The sequence below is a fragment of the Microtus pennsylvanicus genome, chromosome 12 (genome assembly GCF_037038515.1).
Source record: "Microtus pennsylvanicus isolate mMicPen1 chromosome 12, mMicPen1.hap1, whole genome shotgun sequence".
Classification (NCBI taxonomy): domain Eukaryota; kingdom Metazoa; phylum Chordata; class Mammalia; order Rodentia; family Cricetidae; genus Microtus; species Microtus pennsylvanicus.
The window spans coordinates 64,998,448-65,023,166 of record NC_134590.1 but is presented as its reverse complement, the minus strand read 5'-3'; the positions used below and the strand labels follow the sequence as shown (position 1 = coordinate 65,023,166).

General features: G+C 53.9%; 1 protein-coding gene across 8 annotated transcripts in view; it reads left to right on the top strand.

The window, feature by feature from the left end:
• Osbp2 (oxysterol binding protein 2) overlaps positions 1-24,453 on the top strand; it is a 160,812-nt gene extending 136,359 nt beyond the window's left edge. For 4 of the 8 annotated variants that reach the window (XM_075944079.1, XM_075944087.1, XM_075944086.1 and 1 more), the window contains 12 exons: positions 329-585; positions 11,046-11,238; positions 11,786-11,903; positions 13,349-13,412; positions 13,647-13,793; positions 15,083-15,328; positions 17,524-17,644; positions 17,900-18,003; positions 18,075-18,170; positions 18,246-18,421; positions 22,487-22,713; positions 22,863-24,453. In XM_075944079.1, coding sequence (XP_075800194.1) covers positions 329-585; positions 11,046-11,238; positions 11,786-11,903; positions 13,349-13,412; positions 13,647-13,793; positions 15,083-15,328; positions 17,524-17,644; positions 17,900-18,003; positions 18,075-18,170; positions 18,246-18,421; positions 22,487-22,713; positions 22,863-23,005 — 1,892 coding nt within the window. In that variant the 3' untranslated portion in view covers positions 23,006-24,453. The remainder of the gene's footprint in view (positions 1-328; positions 586-11,045; positions 11,239-11,785; positions 11,904-13,348; positions 13,413-13,646; positions 13,794-15,082; positions 15,329-17,523; positions 17,645-17,899; positions 18,004-18,074; positions 18,171-18,245; positions 18,422-22,486; positions 22,714-22,862) is intronic. The other 4 variants (XM_075944080.1, XM_075944085.1, XM_075944083.1 and 1 more) reach the window with 2 other exon arrangements.
• The last annotated feature ends 266 nt before the right edge of the window (positions 24,454-24,719 follow it).

The window sequence follows — 24,719 nt, the reverse complement described above, 5'->3', positions numbered from 1 at the left end:
TGCTCTCTCCTCAAGTATCTGCTCCACCCAGCATGGCCTGCTGCGACCTAGGCTGTGACCTAGCGGAGCTGGTACCGTTTTTTGTGGGCAGGCACCTGGAGTCCCTGCTCGCCACAGCACCCTGCCCTTCCAGCTAGCCCCCTTTGCCTCACACTCCCATTGACTCAGCCGGATGTGTGTGGGCCAGGCTAAGGGGCAGCAGCCTTAGCCAGAAGCATTGCAGGACACTATCTAGGGCACTGGCCACTCTGGTGTGACTCTGCCATCTGCAGCCCAGACGACAGAGACTCTCGCTTGGTGGTTACAGCAAGTCTGTCTCTCTCTTTAGATGATTCCGGGGATGATGACGAAGAGCCTGCTGCTCCAGCTGACAAGAGTGAGCTCCACCACACCCTGAAGAACCTCTCCTTGAAGTTAGATGACCTCAGCACGTGCAATGACCTCATTGCTAAGCATGGCGCGGCGCTCCAGCGGTCCTTGAATGAGCTAGACAGCCTCAAGATCCCACCAGAGAGCGGGGAGAAGCTGAAGGTTGTGAATGAGCGAGCCACCCTCTTTCGCATCACGTCAAATGCTATGATCAATGTGAGTGCTTCCACCAAAGGGGAGGGCACACCCCGTCAGCCACAGGTCCCTGAGCGGGAGGGTGCCTGACAGTCAAGGCCTCTGGTTTCTGTGGCTCTGAGTTGTTTTCCAAAGCCAACCCCTTCCCACGTGTGCCAACATTCTGCTTATGTCCTCTCCCCTACACAGCCACTAACCGCTGGAGATATTTATTATTCTTTTCTTCATGAAGCTCAGGACAGAACTTAGAGCCTCACACATGGTAGGCAAGTGCTCCTCCATTAGGCTATAATCCTCCACCTAGTGACAAACATCTGTTAGTTTGTGTGTGTGTGTGCGCGCGTGAGTGCATGCATACATGTGTGTGTGTGATTGTGTGTGTGCACGCGTGCGTGCGTGTGTGTACGTTTGTGTGTGCACATGCATGTGTTTGTGCGTGCATGTGTGTGTGCGCACGCGCTCTCACAAGCATGCCAACTTAAGATCTGTTTCCTTCTTCCACCATGGAGATTCCGGGGTCGTGTGGGGGATTGGCAGCCTTAGTGAGTGGCAAGTGCCTTAACTACTGAGCCATCTTACCGGCCCCAGGGGAAGCAAAGTCTAGTCCAATGTCTTAGTCAGGGTTTCTATTGCTGCAGCGGAACACCAAGACCAAAAAGCAGGTTGGGGAGGAAAGCGTTTATTTGACTTACGCTTCCACATGTAGTCTGTCACTGAAGGAAGTCAGGACAGAAACTCAAGCAGGGCAGGAATCTGGAGGCAGGAGCTGATGCAGAGGCCATGGAGGAATGCTGCTTACTGGCTTGCTCATCATGGCTTACTTAGCTTGGTTTCTTATAGAACCTAGGACCACCAGTCCAGGGATGGCATCACCCACAATGGGTTGGGCCCTCCCCCTCCCCTATCAATCACTAAGAAAATGTTTTGGAACTAGATCTTACGGAGGCATTTTCTCAACAGAGGTGGCCTCCTTTCAGATGAACATGGGGGACAGGAGACGTGTGTGAGGGGCGGCAAGGACTTCATTAGTCAGAGGGTAGCAGAGCTGGGCCTGCTGACAGTCATGCCAACCCAATCATAGAGAGAACGAGTGACCAACGTCTGCACACTGAGACTCCCACAGCCTCCTGGGCCACAGAATCCATGTTATTAGGGATGAGGGCTGGGAAGAGTTCTCTGTGGTGACAGGAATGCTGCATATGACCTCACTCCAGGCCTTCTTCAGTCTGCCTGTGTGGCTGCCAGACGTCACATGTTCAAACCCCCACTGGGTGCTAAGGTCCATAGGCAAGCTTGCCGGGGGTCCTGAGACATAGGAGTCACCCCTGGCCAGGGCTTGGCTTTTATGCCTATATGAAAGCAGACCACCAGTACCTGGAGCTGAGGCAACCACAGGAATTTTCTTCTACTCCTGCCCTCGAATTATGTGCTTACCTTGTCGGTACTATAGTGGAGTTAGCACTGGAGTGCAAAGCAAGACTCAGAAAAGCCACCCTAGCTCCCAGAGTCACCAAGCTGGGTACCAAGCCAGAACTGCAGGATGGCCCACTACAGAAACGATGGCTCTTGAGGGTTGGAGCCTGGGTAAGCAGAAGCCTCCTCCTGCCTGCCTTACTGTCTGAGTCCTTGGCGTGTTGAGTTGTCGCTAGGGATGGAGTCAGGGCTAAGCACAACTCTGCCACTACACCACCCTCCCAGCCCCAAATACCTCCAAATGCCCCCGGTAAGTCTTCCAGCCCCCCATTTGCCATATGCTGCCGTGGGGCCTCTGATAGCTGTGGCTGATGGCTGGGGACTCAGAGATGGAAATCACCTCCAGCTGTTGGCTGAACGTACAACCACCCTTTCCCAGCCCCTCAAATGAAGCCCTCAGGTGGTCCTCCCACTGTGCACTCCCCACCCTGCCCTGACTGTGAAACTTCTGGCAGCCCACACCCAAGTCTGGAACTCTCTCTGCCCCTCCCTACCCCGCCCCTGGCCCTAACGAGTGCCTGTGTTGTCCACATCCGTCCGTCCGTGCCTGGGTCCTACTAGAACAAAAAGTGAGAGCTGGTTGGCCTGGACAAGCCCTGCTGGGAACCCCTCCCCCACCCGAGGTTAAGAAGCAAACAGCAGCTTTTTACCCAGGCTGGGCCTGCCGTTTTACCCCTTAGGCTTTTGGTTCTAAACCACCCGTGGGACACGTGAAGAAAGTCCCTGCACAGTTCCCAAGAGCCCAGGCTCTGTGGCTAGTGGTCCCGTGCCCACTGCTCTCCAAAAGCCAAGACAGCACCCTTATCTCCCGCCCAGCATGCCTCTTCCTGTGTCCGAGGACACCAAAAGACGCGGAAATGCCTTTCCTGATGCTGTGCTATCCTTCCTTGCGGTGGACTGTGGTTGGATAGCTAGGGAGGCCCTGCTGAATGGGCGCGTAACTCAGGCCTGTGCTGGAGGAGGCAGCAGGAAACAGGCAGGCCCTTCCTGTTCCTGGGGATCACAGCCGGGCAATCCTTCCTAGTGATGCATTCATTGTCTACTTATATTAGTGGTGGACCTTCAGGGTTGAGTGGGGTGGGGAGGATCCAGTGGAAAGAGAGTTCGGGAAGTCAGTCCAGGTCCAGCCAGCCACAACCCCACAGGAGAATGACTCTCGGGTTCCAGTCATTGACATCTCTATTCTCTGGGAGCAGAGAACAGAGGTAGTGGCCACAGAACAGGCCCTGGCGGGAGGAAGAAAAGCATAGGGTCATAGTGCTGAGGTGAGCCCAGGTCTTTGTGCTTCCAGAGCAGACACAGGCTGCTGCCTCATGGGAGGAAATCAGCCCATACCTCCCATTGGCTGGAAATGGAAGGGCAGGAAAACCTCAGGCAAGCTTGCTTTCCTGCATCCCCTCCTCAGCATCCAACAGCATCCATGGGCCCACAGTGTCTCATAAGCACTTGGCCCATACTCCCTGAGAGGGCAGGACCTTGGCAGCCTCATTGTCCTGTAACCCCTGTGCCTGGCACAGGGCCCAGCACATAGGACTTCAGCAAACCAAAGAGAGAGAAAACCCAAGGGAAACTGTGCAAGAAAGTGGAAGCAAATGAATGGGTCGCCCGGTGTCTGGCAGAACCCCCAGCGGGTAATTTTTCGGCTGACAAACGTCAACCCGGCAAATCCTGCCTGAATGGTTGCTTGGGTAGCTGTGAATTAGCCTGCCACTTAGGGAAAATCTCGCAGCATTAGTAGACCAGCTGCGGGTTGTGGAAGATCCTCGAACACCTGTGTACCATGTAGAGTTTCTTCGCCACGTTCAGCACAGGGACATGTCCTCATTGCCCCCATGTCCCAATCCTCTCAGGACATGCCTCTCAGGGAAACATGAGTCTGCCGCATGGCTTAAGGCAAAGGACTGGGTCTGTGCATGCTGCACACTTTGGGCGCTGGGTCCTGTAAAGTGGAGGGAAAAAGCTGTCAGGCTCCCTCGTTTCTGCTGACTCTCAGCTCTGTGATGGAGCCAGAGGCCCAGGTGGAAAAACAGGCCTGTGGTGTAGTAGGGGTTCACTCTGCTTGCTTGGTGACAGCCATACCTACCTCTTCTGCCCAAGACTTTGTTCCTCACGGTAGCCGGGTGAAGTTGGTGTCACTACTTTGTCATTGTCTGTATTATCTGGGTGCCCAGAGCGGTCATTTTTGTCTCCGTCTTCCTCTGAGAATGAGCAACTCTTTCTGCTTAGAGAATAGGCTGTCAGTGAGCAAGGACAGATATCTGTGGACATTTCATGCATCCTGGGGACAGAAAAGGATGCCCAGTGCCACTCTGAGTTGAAGACTGGGCCAGCCGAGATGCCTCCTGAGTGGGAACGAAGGCTATCAAAATGGGCATCAAAGTAAAAGCCCAACCCAAGAGAATGAGGACTCTTGCTCTCTGACACCCACCACGTACCCTGGTTCCAGAGGGATCCCCCAGAATCTGTCCCCAGAGGAGGGCTTGTGCAGAAAAAGTGGGCGGAACTGGCTTGAGGTGAAGCCCTGTAAAAGACTGGCAATCATCCAAGTGCACAGAGGGATAGAGAGAGGCAGGGCTAACTCTGGAGTTTACCAAGGAAGCAAGCATCTCACAGGATGCACCAGGCAGATGGCAGGAACCTGGGAAATCTTGACACAAGGTTGTTGGGAGCCCACAGGGTAGGGGCACCTGCTCGGTTTGACCTGGAAGGATGATCCAGTTGGAGAAGGCTGCAATGTCAGAATGTAGTGACATATTCTGGGGGTATAGGAGGTGCCAAGGGGAGACAGATACTAGGATGGGACATCAGGACAGGCAAATGGGTGCAGACAGATATGTACACCCCACACGCTTGAGTACTTCAATTTCATAGAAATTAAAAAGCCATGAGGGTCTCTTTGGGGGGTGATCACACAAAGAAGGAAAGTAGCAGAAAGGGCCACTTGCTACTGGGAATGGCTGGGACTTCTTCCCTAAGGCCTCATTTGATTCACCAACCGGGAGGCACATGGGGCTCCTTGGGCGAGCCCAGCAGGGGATGGGCTTGAGATGCAGCGTGCCCTGGTCCTTCTGGGACCGTGGAGAGGCTGTTGCTAGCTGACCAGCATGCTGTCCCTGACAGTTTGCTGGCTCAGGGTCTGGGGAGGTGGATTAAAAATAGATTCCAGAATTGTCTCAAATCAGCTGGTAAACCGGCAGCCAGATGGCGCGCGTTCCTGCTGCAAGGGGTGAACTATTTTGAATATGGAAAGGGCTATTTTGGAGTTTCAGTTGAAGCACAGAGCTGCCTCCCTACTGGTGAACATGAGTCACAGCCGAGAGGGCCCACCTAGGTTAGGGGAGGTCTAGAACCAGACCAGGATACTGCCCAGACGAGTGGCCTGGCCTCACTGCCCTAGAACTTGACCTGGAAGGGACCAGGAAGGCACCCCAGCATAGTGGCTTCACCCGGCCAAGAGGCTCTGAATTGACCCCAGGACTCCCATTACAGGTTCTCGGTCCCCACTCTTGATTCCAGACACCTAAGATGGACAGACAACTTTCAAAATAGTAACTTCTGGTTCAGGCAGCGCTGCTCCCTCCCACCTGTGAGGTTGCATTCAGCTTGTTCTTCTTGTGTACATAGGGCCTGCATGCTACTCCTCAGTGGGTCCCAGTGTGCCTACCAGCTCTAGCCAAGTGGGGGCACTCGGGGAGACTTGTGTCCCTGCCATCACTTTTCCATTTACTGCCTTTGAGCTCCCAGGTCATTGAAAAGCGAGAATCTCCAGGAATCTGGGGCTATAAAGGGATCCACGTGGTAGCCAGGCAGTCTCAACCCTGGCATCGTGGGGAGACAGCTGCCCAGGAGCTAAGATACCCAAGTACCCACAGAGAACAGATACCTGCTGCGTGACAGGTCCCAGCAGGTCCTGGCCTGGCACAAATGGAAGCAGCCATTCCTCCCATCCCCTCACCCAGGGTTATCAGGTTCTATTGTGGTTAGTGACTGAAGACAAAGTCGGCAGCACAGACTGGACCCTCCCTCTGGACAACTGACCATCTCCCATGTCCTCTGTGAGCCCAGTGGCTACTCATCCCAGCTCCCAGTCGTCCTCATGTCATGGGTGATGAAGGAAACCGTGCAGATTGAGTTTTAGAGTGGACACTGACATCCAGGCCCAGCAGGGTTCTCACTACACAGACCCTCCGTGAGCCTGGGCTGCCACAGGCCACATAGGCCAGGCAGAGGGCCCAGGCAGGCTGACCCCATGGCTGCTGCTCCTGCCTGTGAGAGGAACCATGAGGTCACTGGCAGGATTAGGATTAGGAACAGCAAAAGCGATTAGAGCTTGCCCTTCTCCTGGGTACAGTAGGTGGGGGTTTCCAGGTCAGAAGCTGTGTCCCATGGGGCAGCTGCTAAGAAGAAAGGGAGAGGCCCCAGTGGGTGGGCAGAGCAGAGACTCTGGTAGACCTTCCTTTTTGAGGTTCTCACTCTGCGTTGGGGCATTTCAATAGGCTCCATGCATTCCCTGTCGGGAGCCCAGAGCTTTAACCTGCACCTCTGCCACTAAGGAGTACCTGTGTTCCCTGTCACCCTTTCACAACCGTGGGGAATTGTACAAAGGGGCAGTGTCTGGGAATTGAGACTTCACCCCATCCTGAGGGACCCAATAGAATCATAGACAGTGTAGGCATCCCAGGGCGGGTCCTTTTTCCCATAAGGATGCTGATTCTCGGAGGTAGAGGGGCTAAATGGGATGAGAAACAAAGCACTGTGCATGTGGGGGCCCAGATGTTGACTCTGGCTCCCAGATGGACTCCGTCCACCTCGCCTCCATGGATCCAGGCTGTGAGCCCATGGGTGTGAATGGGGGGACTTCGGGTGAGCCATCTGCTGATAGGTGGAAAGGAACTTTCTGGGCCTAGATATAGTGTGGTGGAATCTCACAGGAACTGTGACCCTGTCCAGCCTTGACAGGATCAGCCAAGTTTTTCCTCCCCCTCACTCACCCTCCCCCCCACCCCTGCTGGGCCCCAGGCTTAATCCAGCTTAGTGAGCACAGCCCTTAGGGCACTGCCCAGCTCAGCATTCTGGGGCGGCCGGGCCGGGTTGGCTCCTGTCTGTTCATGGTGTGGCCAGGATGAGGCCTGCCGAAGGCCTGTGGCAGCAGAGAAGACCCTGGGAGATAGGAATGGATACCAGGTAGGTGTGTTTGGGGCTGGGAGAGGGGGCAGATGGGCATCTGATGCCCACAACCAACCAGGGCAGCTCGTCTGTGGCACGGAGCCCACAGGTGCAGTAAGAACAGCCTTTGATCCACCATGGTCCAGCCAAGGGAGCTCCTTGACTCTGTGTGGGACAGTCGACCATGACACGCTGGGATCTGCATGTTCTCGTTCTAGCCACGTGTGGTTCGAATGGGGCCCAGCTATCTGTGGGGTGCCTGACTTCGTCTCCCTGTCCTTCTGTACCCATGGGCCCTGTGGTAACCTCAAGGTAGATGGAGGTCACACATAGCCAGGGTATGTCCAAGCAATCTGCTGCTGTGTTGAGACAGCCCACCACCACCTCCCTGAGGTCAGGGCTGGGGCTTGCCCTCTACTACCAACATCCTTGTTCGTGAGCATCGCCACAGACTTCATTCCGCCTTTGGAAGACCAGTGGATCCCACATGATCTACGCCATCAAGAGGCTTGGGGACAGCAATAAAGATCCAGCCTCACGGCATAGGGTAGCGGCACTGATTCTGTACCCTGGAAATCACATAGGTGACATACACAGGGACTCAGACCCCAGACCTGCTACGGGGCTGCAGACAAGCCCATGATTTTCCCCTTGCTGGTGCATGCTAGAGAAATGGCTACCTCAGTGCCTGTGAGCGTGCCCCGCACATCTGCAAGCTGGGAAAGGCTTGCCAGGTCAGGAACCTGTGGGAATATACAGGTGGGAGTTCATGGCGGCAGAGAGGCTGACTGTGGTGGGGCACACGAGGGCTGGGGAGGAGTGGCGCCCAGGAGATGGGTGGCAAGGATGTGGAAGCCCACACCACGCGGCTTCTGGTGTGCACTTACGGGAGTTATGGCCATCCTTTAGCTCTCAGCTACCACAGGGCTCAAAATTCAACCCAAGTCAAGAGAACCTTGTATGCATCTCTTGTTGGGAGGTGGCTCAACTATGCAGAGGGGACAGATTCCAATTCCCAATCTGCTTATGACCTGGGCAGTGCCTTCTAGGGCCTCAGTCAAGGGGCAGCATGGAGAAGGGTGAGGGATCACCCCATTGGGCCCACCCTGGAGATGAGAGTACCTTTTTCCCAAAACCCTGCACCCTCTGTTGAGGTTCCCACATCCCCATCTGCCACCTTCTGTGATGCCAGCCCTAAAGTGTCAGGGCCTTTCTTCATAGCCAGCAACCAGGTGGCAGGGACTGTTTCCAGCTGGGGCCAAGCTTAAGCTTATGAAGAGTGAGTGATGGGGACATGAGTCCCACAGGAGCAATAACCAAGGTGGACATCTTCCTGGGCTGCCCCTGTTAGCTCCTTGCTGTGCAGCCTCAGAGCCCTGGCATATCACTTTGTAATGGGGTGGCTGTCTCTTCTCACTCACCTCACAGTGCTCCCAAGAGAGTCTGGAATGCTCCTGGGTTGCCCAGGACACTCTGCCCCTACTTTGCTGTGTCTTATTAATGGGACAGAATGAGCAAAGAGTCCCTTCTGGTCAAGCCACTGGGTCTGGCTGCCATTCTGTCAGTTGTCATGGCTCTGTGAACATTGTTGTCCCGTCCCCTAGTGAGGACGTGAGCTGAGTGGCTTTGCCAGACTCGATCCCTCTGGCCGCCTGTCATTTCCCATCCCACTCTCCTGGTTTCCTCAGGTAGCTCACGCTGTGCCTCTCATCGGCCTCCGCCTCTTCAGATGGGGTCAGGACCATAGGTCTTAGCAGGAAGGTGGCAGAGGGAGACTTCCAGAACGATGCTTGTTAAAGGAGAGTGCCATGGCAACCAACCCTCAAGCACTACACTGAGGCTGCAGGGGGTTGCCAACCTTGGAGGAGCTAGTCATTGGTCCATCCCTGCTGCCCAGAGGAACGCCTCTGATCATTGCCCATTTCCATGAGTTTCAGTGTTCACTGGGCTGGCATGAATCTACGACACTCATTATCATTTGGGAACCCCATGGGAAGAGGGTCCGTACAGACAGAAACAAACTCAGTGACATGCAGCTGCGGAGGCCAGCTGCTGAGTGGACCTGGCCTTAGCAGGAGCTAGGCAGTTTCCTGGGCTGAGCTGGAGGGGAGGTCGGAGGAGCCCAGGGATCGAGGGCATGAACACTAGGTGCCTGGGCAGATGCAGCTGATGGCCTACAAGGTCATGTCTAGAGAGTGGACCCTCAGCGCTCTGTGTCACCGCTGTCCCTCCTCACAGCCCTTTGAAATGGCACTGCACTGCTCCCATGTTCCAGTGTGCAACAGGTATTGACACCCAGTGGTCTGGTGGCTTAGTACAAGGGTGGGGCAGCAGTGCTGGGGAAGTGGCAACTAAGAACACCCGAGCATGCGCGGGCCCAGGAGCCATGCCCCATCTGCTAGTTAAAGGTTCCATGAAAGGGCAAGTCTGGTGGTCGCTGCATTAGACCAGCCAGCCCGTGCAGGGGCAGCTGAGAACAGAGCTGATGAGCCAACCCTGCCGCATAAGAATATAGTGGGACCATCTGTGGATGCAAAAAGAATCTGGATGCAATGGACCACAAACTTGAGAGAACTTAAAAGCACTAAGTTGATGGTTAGTTTGTCAACTTGATGCAAGCTAGAATCTGCTGAGAAGAAAGTCTTAAGGTCTGTGCTTGGTTGGCCTGTGAGCATGTCTGTTGGGCATTGTCTTGAGTTAATTGATAAGGGAAAATCCCAGCCCAGTGTGGGCTGCGCAATCTCTGATATATATATATATATATATATATATATATATATATTCCTGAAGACCCGCCACTGTGATTTCTCTGCTAGGATAACTCATAACCTGGAGTTGTAAGCTAAATAACCTCCTTTTCCCCTCAGTTGTTATTGGGGGAGCATTTTTATCACAGCCCCAGAAATGAGGCCAGAGCAAAGTTAATGGCAGAGACACCCACCTGTCATCCCAGTACACGCAAGAGGCAGAGACAAGGTGGTTGTGAGTTCTTGATCATCCTGGGCTATGTAGTCAGTGCCCAGCAGTCTCAGCTACATAGTGAGACTGTTTCAAAACACACCCCCATGGTTAAAATAAATAAATAAATAAATAAATAAATAGGCAAAAGTATGTGAGAGGGACGGTAAAGTGACTTGGTGTCTTGGTAGCAAGTTCCAGTCTTAGCCCTCTCCCCCTTTTCTGTGTGTGTGTATTTCTCTGGAGGGGGAACCTAGGGCCTCTTTTCCTAAGCTATAGTCCCAGCCCTATTTCTTTTTTTTAAAAAGGGTGTATTGCCTTCTTTTTTTAAAGATTTATTTATTTATTTATACAGTATCATGCCTGTAGGCCAGAAGAAGGCACCAGATCTCATTATAGGTGGTTGTGAGCCACCATGTGGTTGCTGGGAATTGAACTCAGAACCTCTGGAAGAGCAGCCCGTGCTCTTAACAGCTGAGCCATCTCTCCAGCCCCCCAGCCCTATTTCTAATAAGGCTAAGTCACCCAGCTGGCCTGGGCTGGCCTAGAATTTACAATCCTGCTTCAGCCTCCCATGTGGGTGGAGTTTCGGGCCTGTGCCACCATGCCCAGCCTCCCCAGTGCCACCATGCCCAGCCAGCCCTGGTTCTTCTCAAGCAAAGCTTGTTAACCTCTGAGCCAGGAACTATGTGGCTTGCTGTCCCTTTTGACCAAAGCCAAAAAGAGCTGAAGAGACTAAGGCTACCTTGGATCCCACTGGGGACCTAGCACCCTGTAAGGATGTTCCAGCAGACAGCTGAGGTCCTAGCCACTGGATCTGACTGAGGCAAGCTGACCAGGTCAGGTCACAGCCTGATGCTTACATGGTGGTTGGTCCTTCTCAGGCCTGCAAGGACTTCCTGGAACTAGCAGAGACTCACAGCCGGAAATGGCAGCGGGCTCTGAGTTATGAGCAGGAGCAGCGTGTCCACCTGGAGGAAACCATTGAGCAGCTGGCCAAGCAGCACAATAGCCTTGAGAGGGCCTTCTGCAACACCCCCGGTGGGCCGGCCAACCCCAGCAAGAGCCTCAGCGAGGGTGCGTGTGAAAGCGAGGCTGGCGGGCAGGCGGGCAAGTGGGTGGGCACGCTCCAGCACAGCCCTCGGGCCCCATAAACCTGTCCCTTAAAGTGACCTCATGTCATGTGGTCTTGTCCTAAGGAGTTCAGACTGTCGGCTGTGGTGCTGTATGCCCCACACCTGCAGCCAACTGGCAAGAGTCCCACACACCATGTCTACGTTCAAAGTCCTAAATGTTCAGTGAGCCCAGCTGTTCTCTCTGGGACAGGGGTTGTCCAGAAGTCAGGCGGCTGTCTACCTAACATCAGGCTAGGAGCATCACAAGTGCCCTGAGCAGGAAAGCTGGGCCACAGGCAGGCTGAGCAAACCTGGGCAAATCTGGGTGCTTCTGGAAGGAGGTGTCTGAGCAATGATGGGTTGGAATGCCCTGTCCCAGCAACGCAAGGAGAGTGGCCGCGGAGCAGGGTGACCAGGGCCAGGTGTCTGAAGTGGGGCAGGTGTAGCTGGCAGGATAGAGGGGATGATGTCAGGATGCAGCTGCAAACGGAGCGGCTCTGTGTGTCTAGGAAGCTTCTTGACTTCCAAAGGCGAGAACAGTGAAGAAGATGAAGATACTGAGTACTTTGATGCCATGGAGGATTCTGCATCTTTTATCACCGTGATCACCGAGGCCAAAGAAGACAGGTAGGACGCGCAGTGAGCAGAGACGGCTACTGTGGCTGGGGGCTTTTCCTCCGCACTGGGGCAGTGTCTCTGGCTGGTTCTTAGGCTACACCTGGCTTTTTGAACAGCTCTACCCTTGGGGTACTCTTTCCATCACAGGCAAGAGTGTATTGCTTATGTCCTATTCTTTGTTACATTTTTAAAAAAAAAAATGCCCGAATGCTTTGTACCTGGAGGTCAGCCAGGATACTGACCAGATCACTTCCAGCCTGGGGGGAGGAAGTGGAGAGGGAAAGAGCCAGCAAAGCCCAGCTGCTCAGAACAGCACAGGCAGCAGTCACCCCCTTCAGTGTCATTGTCGTCATCTGAGGACATGTCCAGTCTCATTCTCTACTGCCAAGCCCGGTTCAGTGCTCATCTGGGCTGCTTCTGGATTCCCAGGTGAGAGAGCCAGACTCTCGGGCCCACAGGAAAGGACCACGGAGTGACGTGCACTGACAAACGGGAAGTGGGCAGGCTGGACAGGAGCTACGGTCGGGCTCAGGCTGGTGACCCAGCATGCTCCATCATTTCCCTGCCCCAGAGTCTTCTGGGAAAGGGCTGTCGACCAGCCGTGTGTTTTAGCTAAGAAACTACTTCCCAGGAACAATAGTTTAGAGGAGAGGGGAAACTAGGGGTAGTGGGGCACACCTTTAATCCCAGGGCTCTGGAGGCAGAGGCAGGTGCATCCCTGGGAGTTCAAGACCAGCCTGGTCAGCATCGGGGGCTCCAGGCTAGCCAGGGCCAGCCAGAGCCACTTTTAACAAAAAGGTAAAGGTTCTTTCTCAATAGCATTTTAACCCGAGGCTAGCATAGCCTGGCTGTGAACTCCTGTCCACCTGCTACCAGCAGTGCCATCTTTAGGACTCTAACTGGGGTTGTCCTGCTATCCTTGCCCTGAGGGCTCTGGGCTCCCTACAGTCCCCTGGTCTGGCTGCCTGGCTGCCCCACACTGCCCATCAATAGGCTCCTAGAGCCTGGGCCCTCAGCCTTGGTGTCCCTGGTGCTGTGGCAATCTATGCCACAAGTGTCAGGAGAGCAGAGACTCATCAGACCCATCCCAGTGTGGGAAGCAGATAAAGACACACTTTATGTCTGCGGAACAAAGGGGCCCAGGGGCTTCTACCAGGCTCTCCCAGACATGGCACTTACCACTTGCCCTCTTCTTGGTCCTGGGTACAAGGACTCTAGACTGGGCAGCCAGTCCTGATGGATGGGACTTCAATGCTGTAAGCAATCGTGGTGGATAGGGCCTCTCCAGATCACTGCCTGGGTCCCCCAGTCCTCATTTTAGTGTCCCATTGGATGGCCCATTGGATAAGATACCTCTGGGCTGCCCTCATACCGCAGCGCTGTCTAGATAGAAGGTAGGTGGGGTTAGAGATGGATGCAGAATTTGTAACTTGCTTCCCCTTCATTTCCTGCAGAAAAGCCGAGGGTGGAACTGGGTCAACCCCTGTGGACTGGACCTCGGCAGATAATGTACGTGAGGTGGGACACTCAAGAGCCAAGAAGCGCTCAGTTTCAGGGTCGGGAGGTGTCAGCACTGCAAGCTCAGGGCCACCTTTAGGTTCCAGACCTGCCTCCCAAGTGGCAGGCAGAGGTGGCCTCTGCCCTTATCACCAGGCAGTGTAGCAGCGTCTGGCTTTCCACCAGCTCTTGGAGGGTCAGGAGCAAGCGCTGGTTGGGGTTGGGCTGCTGACAGCGTGCCTGCTTCCCTGGCAGGTATTAGATGTAACCTCATTCGTACCCAAGGATTCATGCAAAGTCAAAAGGCGAGTCCGCATCCCTGACAAGCCCAACTACAGCCTTAACCTCTGGAGCATCATGAAGAACTGCATTGGCCGAGAGCTCTCCCGGATCCCCATGCCGGTAGGCACGGCTGGGCAGGAATCCCGGGGCACCTGGGGTGCGGTGCACGTGAGATACTGGGAGTGCTGTTTTCCTCATAACGCCTGAGGGCTGTGTGACTGGTTTTTGGTGTTTCTTAGATGATCCCACAGAGAACAGGGACCTTCAAGCTGTGAAGGAAGGAGCCAAGGCAGAGCTCTGGGCGACCCCAGAAAGACCCATAGTGTCCCTGCTGTCCTCACATGGTAGATGGGGGTGGCAGAGATAAGTAGGCTTTGGGGGTGAAAAGGCAGTCCTTCCTGCCAGAGGTTGTCTCTGGTGCACGCCTGGCTAATGGAGATTCAGCAATGCCACACAGCCACCCAAGGGCCTCTGGAGTCCTGTGTCACCAGGCTGCAATACCATCTTCATGAAGGAAGCACTTGGGACTTCCTGTTAGCCAGTTTTACTCTGTGGCACACACGTCCTTTATATCTCTTGTCTCTGTATCCACACTGCCCAACTGAATCACAGCATGCACGCATGCGTGCACACACACACATATGCACACCCGCGCACACACACCTGCATGCACGCACATACGCACACCCGCGCACACACACCTGCATGCACGCACATACACACACACATACGCACACCCGCGCACACACGCAGATACACACACACATACGCACACACACCTGCACGCGTGCACACACACGCACACACACACGCACCTGCACACACGCACACACACACACACACACCCGTGCACACACCTGCACGCACGCACATATACACACACATACGCACACCCGCGCACACACACCTGCACGCGCGCACACACATACACACACATCGGTGCGGGCTCAGGCACACTCACACTACGTAACTGAAGGGTAGAGTTGGCTAATGTTATCAGGGAAGGTTTACCTTCCAGGGTAGCATAACCCTGACTTGTCTGAGGCTAATAGTGTCAGTTTCCACCCACCGTGCATAGCACACAAGAGCCCTTGACAGAACACCTAGTCCATGGTTCCTAACAAGGAGGATGTATGTCCTCCATCTGTCGACCCCTGGACCCACTGTTCTTGGCTTTGAGCCTGAGCTTTGAGCTCTGATCACATGATAGCCTGATGCCATGGCTTTTGTGGGGTAGAAGAGGGTGGCACCAAGTGGCTTGTCAGCAAGTGACAGATACTGAGGGGAAAATGAAGGCAGGACGTGCTAGACTGGAACCTCACTGTGAAGTGCCACCAGAGCAGGGATGTCCCTCAGTGTCTGAGAAGGGCAGGGGCGCTCTGACGGCCACCTCCCTGCAACACCCACAGGTCAACTTCAACGAGCCCTTGTCCATGCTCCAGCGACTTACAGAGGACCTAGAGTACCACCACCTGCTGGACAAGGCGGTGAACTGCACCAGCTCGGTGGAGCAGATGTGTCTGGTAGCTGCCTTTTCTGTCTCCTCCTACTCCACCACCGTGCACCGCATCGCCAAGCCCTTCAACCCTATGCTGGGGGAGACCTTCGAGTTGGACCGTCTGGAGGACATGGGCCTGCGTTCCCTCTGTGAGCAGGTAAGGGCTGGAATCAGGTAGCGCTGCCTGTGTCCTCTGGTCAGGTGGCCAGGCTCATGGTCAGGGCAAGACAAAGGGGATGCAGCCCGTGACCAGACAGAGCTCATGTGTAACTGGGCATCTGGGCCCCTTGTGCAAGGCCAGGTCCATAGTCTCCCAGACACAGAGGAGCGTGGGAGGAGAGTATGCTCTGAGAGAGCCAGGTCTGGTGCAGGGAGAGAGGGACTAAACCCCAGCCAGGGAACAGGGGACCCAAACAGAGGGTCATCTACAGGGGTCGCTGGGAGTCCAGGCTAGAGCGTAGGTCAGCACTGAGCTGAAAAGTGGTGGGCTGTAGCCTGGGACGTGCACACTGAAGATAATCAGCGCTACACGTGGCCACGTGACAGTCTAACGCCGCACCAGGCCGTTCCGTGACTGAGTTTGAAACAGGAACCAGAAAACGTACTGACAATTTAGATGTGGGGTTTGGGGCTCTCAGAGTCCTTGGCCTGACCCCCCCACACACATTTCTTCATTCACTCAGTGGTGAGTGCCCTAGAGGTGTCGGGCATGGTCAAACACACAGGACACAGCTGGGACAGGAAGACACAGAGCTCTTGTTGTCACCGGTGGTACTGCTAGCTGTTTAGGCAGTCTGGAAAGGAGAAGGGTGGACAGGGAGAGCGAGGCAGGCATCCCTGTGACCCGTGCCGACTCCGGCTTCCTCTGCCCATCTGTCCAGGAGACAGGAGAATGAACGAGGATTGAGGACGGGGTGAGGGGAGGTGCCAAGGGGGCGTGTTGAAAGGAAAGACAGCATTTGCAGAGGAAGCAATGAGGAACGTGAGGAGGAGGGGCAAGGGAGAGTCCACAGCATCCAGTATGAACAGCAGGGACAAAGCGGGGTCCTGAGACTGGACATGTCCCCAGACCTGCAGCTGGGCTCCATCTCTGCACGCACTCATTAGGCTTGCTCTAGTTGAACGTGTAAACACCTCATTACAGGTAACAACCGCTCGGGGACAGCACCCCCATCATTCAGGGCAGCAGACAGGCTGTGTCTGTCTACTTCCAATGCACAGGAGGCATTCAGGTACATTCATGGAAACAGAGACAACAATCATGGGGGAGCACTGGACTCACCGAGTCCCTGAGGGGAATTCGGGAACAAGACTTGGCCCTGAGATCATGAGACACCCTGAGAGTAAGGAGGCTGGGCCAGACAGAGCCTGACTGTTGTGGAATGGGCGTGGGGCACCAGGAAGAGCCAATGGCACTGCCACTCTGTGTAGGACAGACAAGTACCCTGGGGGCTGAGTAGCAGTTGGTGTATGCTGTGGCATAAGAGGGGGCCCTAGTGTAGGGGGCACACAGGCCCATGGCAGGATACTGATATGACTCCCACTCTGGAGTCAGACCAGATTCTTTCCCTCAGTCAATTCGGTTCTGCCAGTCTGTCCCCTGCCTGTGTAGCTGTTTGGGGCTAGCCTAGACTACATGCACAGTCTGTCCCCTGCCTGTGTAGCTGTTTGGGGCCAGCCTGGACTACATGCACAGTCTGTCCCCTGCCTGTGTAGCTGTTTGGGGCCAGCCTGGACTACATGCTCTTGCCAGATCATGGCCTCTTAGTCACTTTTATATCGCTGTAATAAAACACCGTGAAGAAAGGTTTGATTTGGTGTACAATTACAGGTTAGAGTTTATACAATAGAGGGTTGGAACTTACAGGGTGGAACAAGAGCAGCGAGGCTGGTGACCAGAGCAGCAGCTGAGCGCTCACATCTTGGTCCACAGCATGGGACAGAAAGAGTGCTACCCAGGAGAGGCATGGGCTTTTTAAACCGCAAAGTCCATGCCTCACCTCCCAGTCATCCCCAAACAGCTGCAGGCATTCAAACACATGAGCCTGTGGGGGTCATTCTCCTTCAGGTCGTCACACATGGTAAGGGGTACAGAAACCTTAGTAAAGCAGCACCTTCCACTTCTGGACACAGCTCTGCTTCCCCTGCCCCACTGTTTCTCGAGAGCTGGGCAGAGGCTTCACACTCACCCCATGGACTGGGCAACCTGGACAGGCTGCTCTTTCACTGGGGACACTGTGCTTCCCACTGTGGGGATACATGGGATGGAGCCCTGCATCCTGGACAGAGGGCAGGTGTTCTACCCTGGCTGGCCTACCTGACTGTGCTCACACACAGCTGGTCTGATCCCAGGTAAGCCACCATCCCCCGTCTGCTGCCCACCACGTGTTCTCTAAGCATGGCTGGAGCCTTTGGCAGGAAATCACCATCGCCAGCAAGTTCCGGGGAAAATATATCTCCATCATGCCGCTTGGTGAGCTGGGGTGCGGGGCTCCCAGGGTGGGAAGATGGTCAGCTCCAGGGGAAGCGCTTTGCACATCTAAAGCCCAGCTATAGCCCCTGGGAGAGGCTGCACTGCCCACCTCCACCGCCCACCCATCACCTAGCCTATACCCCACCCCCTCCTAAGCTTCAGAGACATTCCTCTGATTCTTGAACCCCGGGCCTGTGGGTGGTCTGGCCAGAGCCCAAGGAAGGACCCATGACCTCTGACCTCTCTGGCCTCCAGGTGCCATCCACCTAGAATTCCAAGCCAGTGGCAATCACTACGTGTGGAGGAAGAGTACCTCGACTGTGCACAATATCATCGTGGGCAAGCTCTGGATCGACCAGGTCAGGGGTCCTGGGGGACGTGGGATCTATGGCTTAGGGACTGGCCACTGAACACCACCTGCTCTCTCTAGTCAGGGGACATTGAGATTGTAAACCACAAGACCAAGGACCGGTGCCAGCTAAAGTTCGTGCCCTACAGCTACTTCTCCAAAGAGGCAGCCCGCAAGGTAACTAGGACCATGCCCGGACCCCAGTGGGCACAGAGCAGAGCATGTGCTCATGTGTCCTGCCAATGTCCACAGGTGACTGGAGTGGTGAGTGACAGCCAGGGCAAGGCCCACTACGTGCTGTCCGGCTCGTGGGACGAGCAGATGGAGTGCTCGAAGATCGTGCACAGCAGCCCCAGCTGTGACGGGAAGCAGAAGACCGTGTACCAGACGCTGCCCGCCAAGCTGCTGTGGAGGAAATACCCGCTGCCGTGAGTCCCGCCGGGGTGCCAGCTCTGGGGAATAGGGACTGAGAGAGGCAGAGGAAAGAGGGCAAGGAGGAGACAGGCATAGGGCCACTCCTGCCCCACCCAGCAGAGTGCATAGAGGTCTGGGGAATCCAGTCTAGCAGAGAGCAGGGCCAGGAGGCCATCATCCCAATGGGAAAGTGACTGCCCAGAGGGTCGTGGGCATAAAGATATCCAGTGGCTGCGCATGCCGTGTGGACACTTTGAGCAAAGTGACAGGGTAGAATCTTCCCCTGCAATGCCACAAGAGGTAAAAACAAGCTTGACAATAACCCAGAGGAAACTGTCCGAGAAACTTGCAATGAAAACAAAAGAGAAAAATCTACAAAGGAAAAATAACGGAAACAGAATCCACAGCAAGGTTGGTGGAGCAAATGCCCTTGGGAAGAGATGTTGTTGCTGCATGAATGCAAAAGCTGTGAGCCAGGCACGGAGGACCTGCAGCTCCAGACTCAAAAGGTAGAGACAGAAGGTTGCAAGTTTGGGGCCAGCCTGAGCTGTAGAGTGAGATAGCCTGAGATGTACAGTGAGGAACTGTCTCAAGAAGTCGAAAGAGAACTGAATGGGAAGGCCTACCTACTCCTTGGTCACCCCAAGGGAGTCCCAGGGCCCCTCATGGAAGTGTGAATTCACCCCAGACTCCCTGGACAGTCCTCAGCTGCATAAGATCCACAGCAAGAGCCCGTTCTCAACGTGCTTCTAGCCCAGAGTCCCAGAGAGACAGGTCCTGCTGGAGAGAAAACAGCAGAGGGCTCTCCCATCTATTTAAGTAGTCAGTTTGGTTTTTTTTCTTCAGGTCACTACTTAGCCCAGGTTGGCCTGGTACTTACTATGTAGCCCAAGCCCCAAATCTGTAATCCTCCTGGCTCGACCTCCCGAGTGTTGGGATTTCAGTCATGTACCACTATGCCTGGCCACACGCAGCCAGATTCATAGGAAGATATTACTTGTTGAAATTCTGTACCCCAGAGCTATCCTCAGCAATAACGGGAGCCTAAAGACAGACAGATGGCATCTTGCAGATGCTGACAGATTCACATTACCACTGACTGAGAGAGGGGGGTCTCTCCATCCCTCAGTAACCACCAAACTAACATTTTCCTGGACTCACAGGAGGAAAGTAAAGAAGCAAATTAAAATGGGAAGGAGGTAGAATAAGAAAATAACCACCAGATAGTATCTGTCTCAAAAAACCAACAAATAGACAGCAAAACAAAACCCCAACCAACCAAATAAATAAATATTTAGAAAGAAAAAGAAAGGGCTGGGTGCTAGGATATTCACGATCCCAGCACAGAGGAGGCCGAGGCACGAACGTCTTGAGTTCAGGTTGAATTCAGGGAGAGCTTGAGCTACATAGCAAGACCTTGTCTCAAAAAGAAAAAAGAAACCTAGGAAGGAGAGCCGTGGTTACAGCTCAAGGCAGGGGTAAGGTATGAGTAGCGTGTATGAGGCCCAAAGCACCAAAAATAAATAAGTGGGTTTTATTTCATAAAAATAATTTAAGAGGGGGAGCAGTAGCTCACAACTGTAATCCCGATATTCTGGAGGCGAGGTGGGAGGGTCTGGGTTTGCATAGTGGGGTTCCAAGCCAACCTGAACTACAGAATGAGACCCTGTCTCAAAAAGCCAAGCTAGGGGGCAGGAGCAGTGTCTCAGCGGGTAGACATGACTGCTGCTCTTGCAGAGTCTGGATTCGGTTCCAACACCTATGCCCAGTGCCCAGTGGCTCACAACCACCTGCAACTCCAGCACCTGGGTTTCTGATGTCTTCTTCTGGCTCCCCTGGACACCCACACACACATATGCAGGAACACACATGCAGACACATACTTTTTTTTTTTAAAAAAAAGCAGAAATAATAATAATTTAAAATTAACACATAAATAACTTGTGTTCAACAAATACAGCAAAAATAATCCAACAGGGAATGTGCCGGAGTCGGAATTAGAACTTCACACAGGCCAGCATGGCTAGGTGTGAGAAACACCGCCACCCAGGTCAGCGAACACAGCTCCGAGGGAAATCTGTCGCCTGGCATGCATCCAGAACCACACCAAACCAGCTTTATAAAAAGCCCAGTGGTAACTGGGGAAATGCAAACCCACACCACTGCGAGAAGCCATTTTATGTTCATTTGATTAGCAAAGCGAAGGGCTGAAGACGTAAACCTTCGGCAGAAGTGGAAATGTGCTTTGGCAGAACCACTCTGGAACCACTGGACCCCGTGTCTTAAAGAACCAGCACGCACTATAACCCCCAGGCTCTTGTAGACAGAGAAAAGCACGCTCGTTTGCAGTCCAGAGGACAGAATAACAAGGGAACCAGAGTGAAGCTTGAGGCTTCAGTGTCTCCCTCCGCAACTCCTCCAACAGGTCACTGTGAATGGGAAATACCACAGAAGGCATCCTTGACGGTAGGCAGCACAGTCACAGGGCAGGCACAGTCAGGATGTTGTGTTGTCACCCTTAGGCTGTGCTTAGGATGTAGCTGAAACACACATTTCCTGTTTAGACTTAAGTCCCATCCCCACTCTATCTCATTACGTCTATAAAATACCCCAACTCCCCAACATTTTGGAAAAGTGTGTAGCTTGAAATTGCATTAAGTGCCCTAGCCTAGGTATAGGATTGAGAAGTTTTTAAAATTCCCAGCTAATCTACGAAAGATATGCTTGAATAAGAAAATAAAGAGTAAAAAAAGAAAAAGAAAAAGAGTAGGGTTGGAGAGATGACTCAGTGGTTAAGGGCTCTGGCTGCTCCTCTAGAGGACCCAGTTTAATTCCCAGCACCCGCCTGGCAGCTCACACCTGCCTACAACTCCAGTTTCAGGGGATTTGTGGCACAGGCATGCACATGGTGCATGCAAGCAAAACACCCATACACATAAAAAAATCTTTTTTTTTTAATTTTGAAGAAAATAAAGGATGGGAAGCTATGTCCACACTAACCGAGCAAACTTCCCAGAGCTGGAAGAGCTGTCCTAGGGTGGAACAGAGCAAACTACAGCAAACACAGATCAGGAGCACTGAGGGCAACAGCAGGTCGCCAGGTGTGTGAGTCTTCAGTTTGAACAGACCTTGCACCTAACAGCACAGTTGCGAAGTTCAGGTAGCACAGGATGATAGAAAGATAAAAGGGAGAGGGACCACGTTACAACCAGCTTGGGCAATTTGATTTGCTGCTTTGAAATACGGAAAGGAAAACAAAAGCAAGAGCATTAAGTCTGAACAACGGAAATCACCAGCTAACCAGAGAGCACCATGTCGCCCAGCTGCAGCACACTCACGTGGGCCATACCCAGCGGCTGGACCACCGGACACAGTTCAAGTACTAAAAAAGTGCACCAGGGGTATCGTTTGACTCCAGAGCAGTTACGGAGAGGAAAACAAAACAAAGCATGGTTATACGTTTAAGAAATAGGCTTCCGACTAATCCGTAGGGCAGATAAAACACGATGAAAGCAGCAAATACACCTTGGATAATTACAAGTGTAATTGTAAGTGCTGGGACTCAGCCAATGCCATGCTTTGAAATGAGAATCACCAGAAAAACGGGGCATAAAAACAATGCGAAAAGCATCCGTTCCGAGGCAGAAAGCAAGCGGAAGAAGCAGCTCCAGCCACGGAGGGAGGAACACAGTGCAAAATAAAGCAGAAAACCCAGAAGACGAACAAAGTTTTATCTCCAACCAGTGAACACACAGGCAGCCATGACCTAGATGGTCAAAGTCGGCAAGGTCCTGCAACCGACCTGGCTGTGCCTGACGCTCAATAAAACAAAATAGTAAGGAAAAACCTTGCGATGATGAGGCATCGATTTTTAAAAAAAGAAGACAAATCCCTTAGAAGTTCCACGTAGAGAAGCAGTTGCAGGTGGGAGAGAGCATGCCAGGTGAGGGCTATGGAGGGCGCGTCCGACCCAGCTGATGGCCTTTGCAGGCTGGGTTCCTGGGGAAGCCAGGGGAGAGCAGGAGCTCACCAGGGAAGGTTCCTCCCGGGTCGCTCACGCTGCCGCGTGGCCTCCGCAGGGAGAACGCAGAGAACATGTACTATTTTTCGGAGCTGGCCCTGACTCTCAACGAGCAAGAGGACGGCGTAGCGCCCACCGACAGCCGCCTGCGGCCTGACCAGAGATTGATGGAGAAGGGACGCTGGGACGAGGCCAACACCGAGAAGCAGCGGCTGGAGGAGAAGCAGCGCCTAAACCGGCGAAGGCGCATGGAAACGTGCGCGGCGGGCTGCGGAGGCGAGGATGGTGAGCCCAGGGCAGCGCATGGCGGTGGGGGTGGGATGGGGAGGGATGATCCCCTGGCGGGGGGGGGGGGATGAGGAGGGGAATGGAGGGGATGAGAAGGTGGCCAGGGCAGCAGGCAGCTCACCCCACCCGCTGTGCCTGCCGAGCAGAAAAGGAGTCAGACAGCTATGTGCCACTGTGGTTCGAGAAGAGGCTGGACCCGCTGACCGGGGAGATGGCCTGCATGTACAAGGGCGGCTACTGGGAGGCCAAGGAGAAGAAGGACTGGCACATGTGCCCCAACATCTTCTGAGCCACTCCTGCGACAAATACAGGCGCCTGCACAGCCTCAGCCTTTTCTTTAATGCACCCAATTTAGTACTGGACCACACACACACACACACACACACACACACACACACACACACACACACATTCACACACTTTTCCCCCCTGAAAGGGGGCTCCCTCCCTGGAAGGGATAAAGGCCGACCTAGGTTTTCTCCAGCCCCCAGGTCGCCAGCTTGTTATCACTGACTTGGGCCCCATGGGCACCCTAGTTCCCAGTTACCACAACTCAGGCCGGCTGACTGGGCCCCTGGGCTGCTCAGGTCATTAACCCCAATCCAGGGAGGAACTACCCCCTCCTAGGGAGCCTCTTTTGACTTTTTTAAGAAAAAAACCAAAACTCCATTTCTTTCTAACAATGAGGTTTAGTAACTATTTTTAGCACATGACTGAGAAGACTCGCTTTCCAAGCGTGTGTTCTTGCCCTGAAACTGTCCTGGCAAGAAGCGCTCTTCTAAAGACATACGGAAGCCCCGCCCCTTTGAGTGGGGAGCATCTGAAACCCAGCTGGGCTGTGTTGTGTCTCCGCACTGTTCATGCTCCAGGTCGGCAGGCACAGAGACAGCCCGAAGCCTGCCCGACCTGCACGGGTGTGTGGGGTCCCTGTGGGGACAGACAGCCCACAGTGGGAGCAAGGAGGCAGCCCCCGCTGTGAGCTGACAGCAGCAGCCCCTGCCAGGCCTTGGCCATGCTGGGACAGTGCCCCAGTCCCCAGAAGGCCAAGAAGGGCTGAAAGGCAGGGCCCAAAGGTGCTTCCTGCCAAGATCCAGGCCCCCAAATCAGCAATAAGGAACAAATCCTTCAGTTAGCCTGGGCTGGTGACCTAGGCTCTATAGACACCTGGCCTCCCGCCTTGTCCCTAGGCGGCATCAGGGTCCTCATCTCAGCACTCCTGACATCTTTATTTGCCTAATTTATATATATATATGATATATAAATATATATAAAATAGCTATTTTGCTTAAATTTCTATGATCTGTGAACGTGAAAAATGATGAAGACAGGGTGTACCTGTCTGAGTTTGGCCTCCTGTCAGCTGGACCCCACCCTATCCTTGGACCCCCTCCCTCCCAGCCGCTTCTGCCAACCTTGGAAATGAACCCTGTTCCTCAGACCCTCTGACTCCACCCCACTTCAGTTTGGTCTGGAAAGTTCATCATTGCAGGACTTTTCTTTCTACTCCAGGGCTGTTTTTTTATCTAAAAAAAAAAAAAAGAAAGAAAGAAAACGAAAAAAGAAAGCAAGAAAACACCAAGTGTGAATGCCTTACAGTGCCCACTCCAGGGGGGAGGGGAGTGAGGGGGAGGGACAGGGCCATGGGTCTCCCTCAGAGCTGGAATGTGCCTCTTCCCAGCAGGCTGAGCAAGTACCTTCTGACCATAATAAAAACCTTGATTCTGGAGTTTTCCACAACCCTGTCCCAGAATCTGTCTGTGGCTAGATGAAGTGTGGCTAATAAAGGTGACAGCCATGTGGGAGGCGTGGGGCTCTGTTCTGCTCAATTCCCAAGCTGCAAAAGGAGCGGGGGTGGGGTGGGTGGGGGGTGGGGGGTTAAGACCTGATGGGATAGTCTCAGTGGACAGAGGGAACACCAGCTGACCAGAGGAGAGGTAACCCTGTATCAACAGAGCCATGGTGCAGAACTGGCCCGTGATCATTTGTTCCCAGAAATGCCCAGG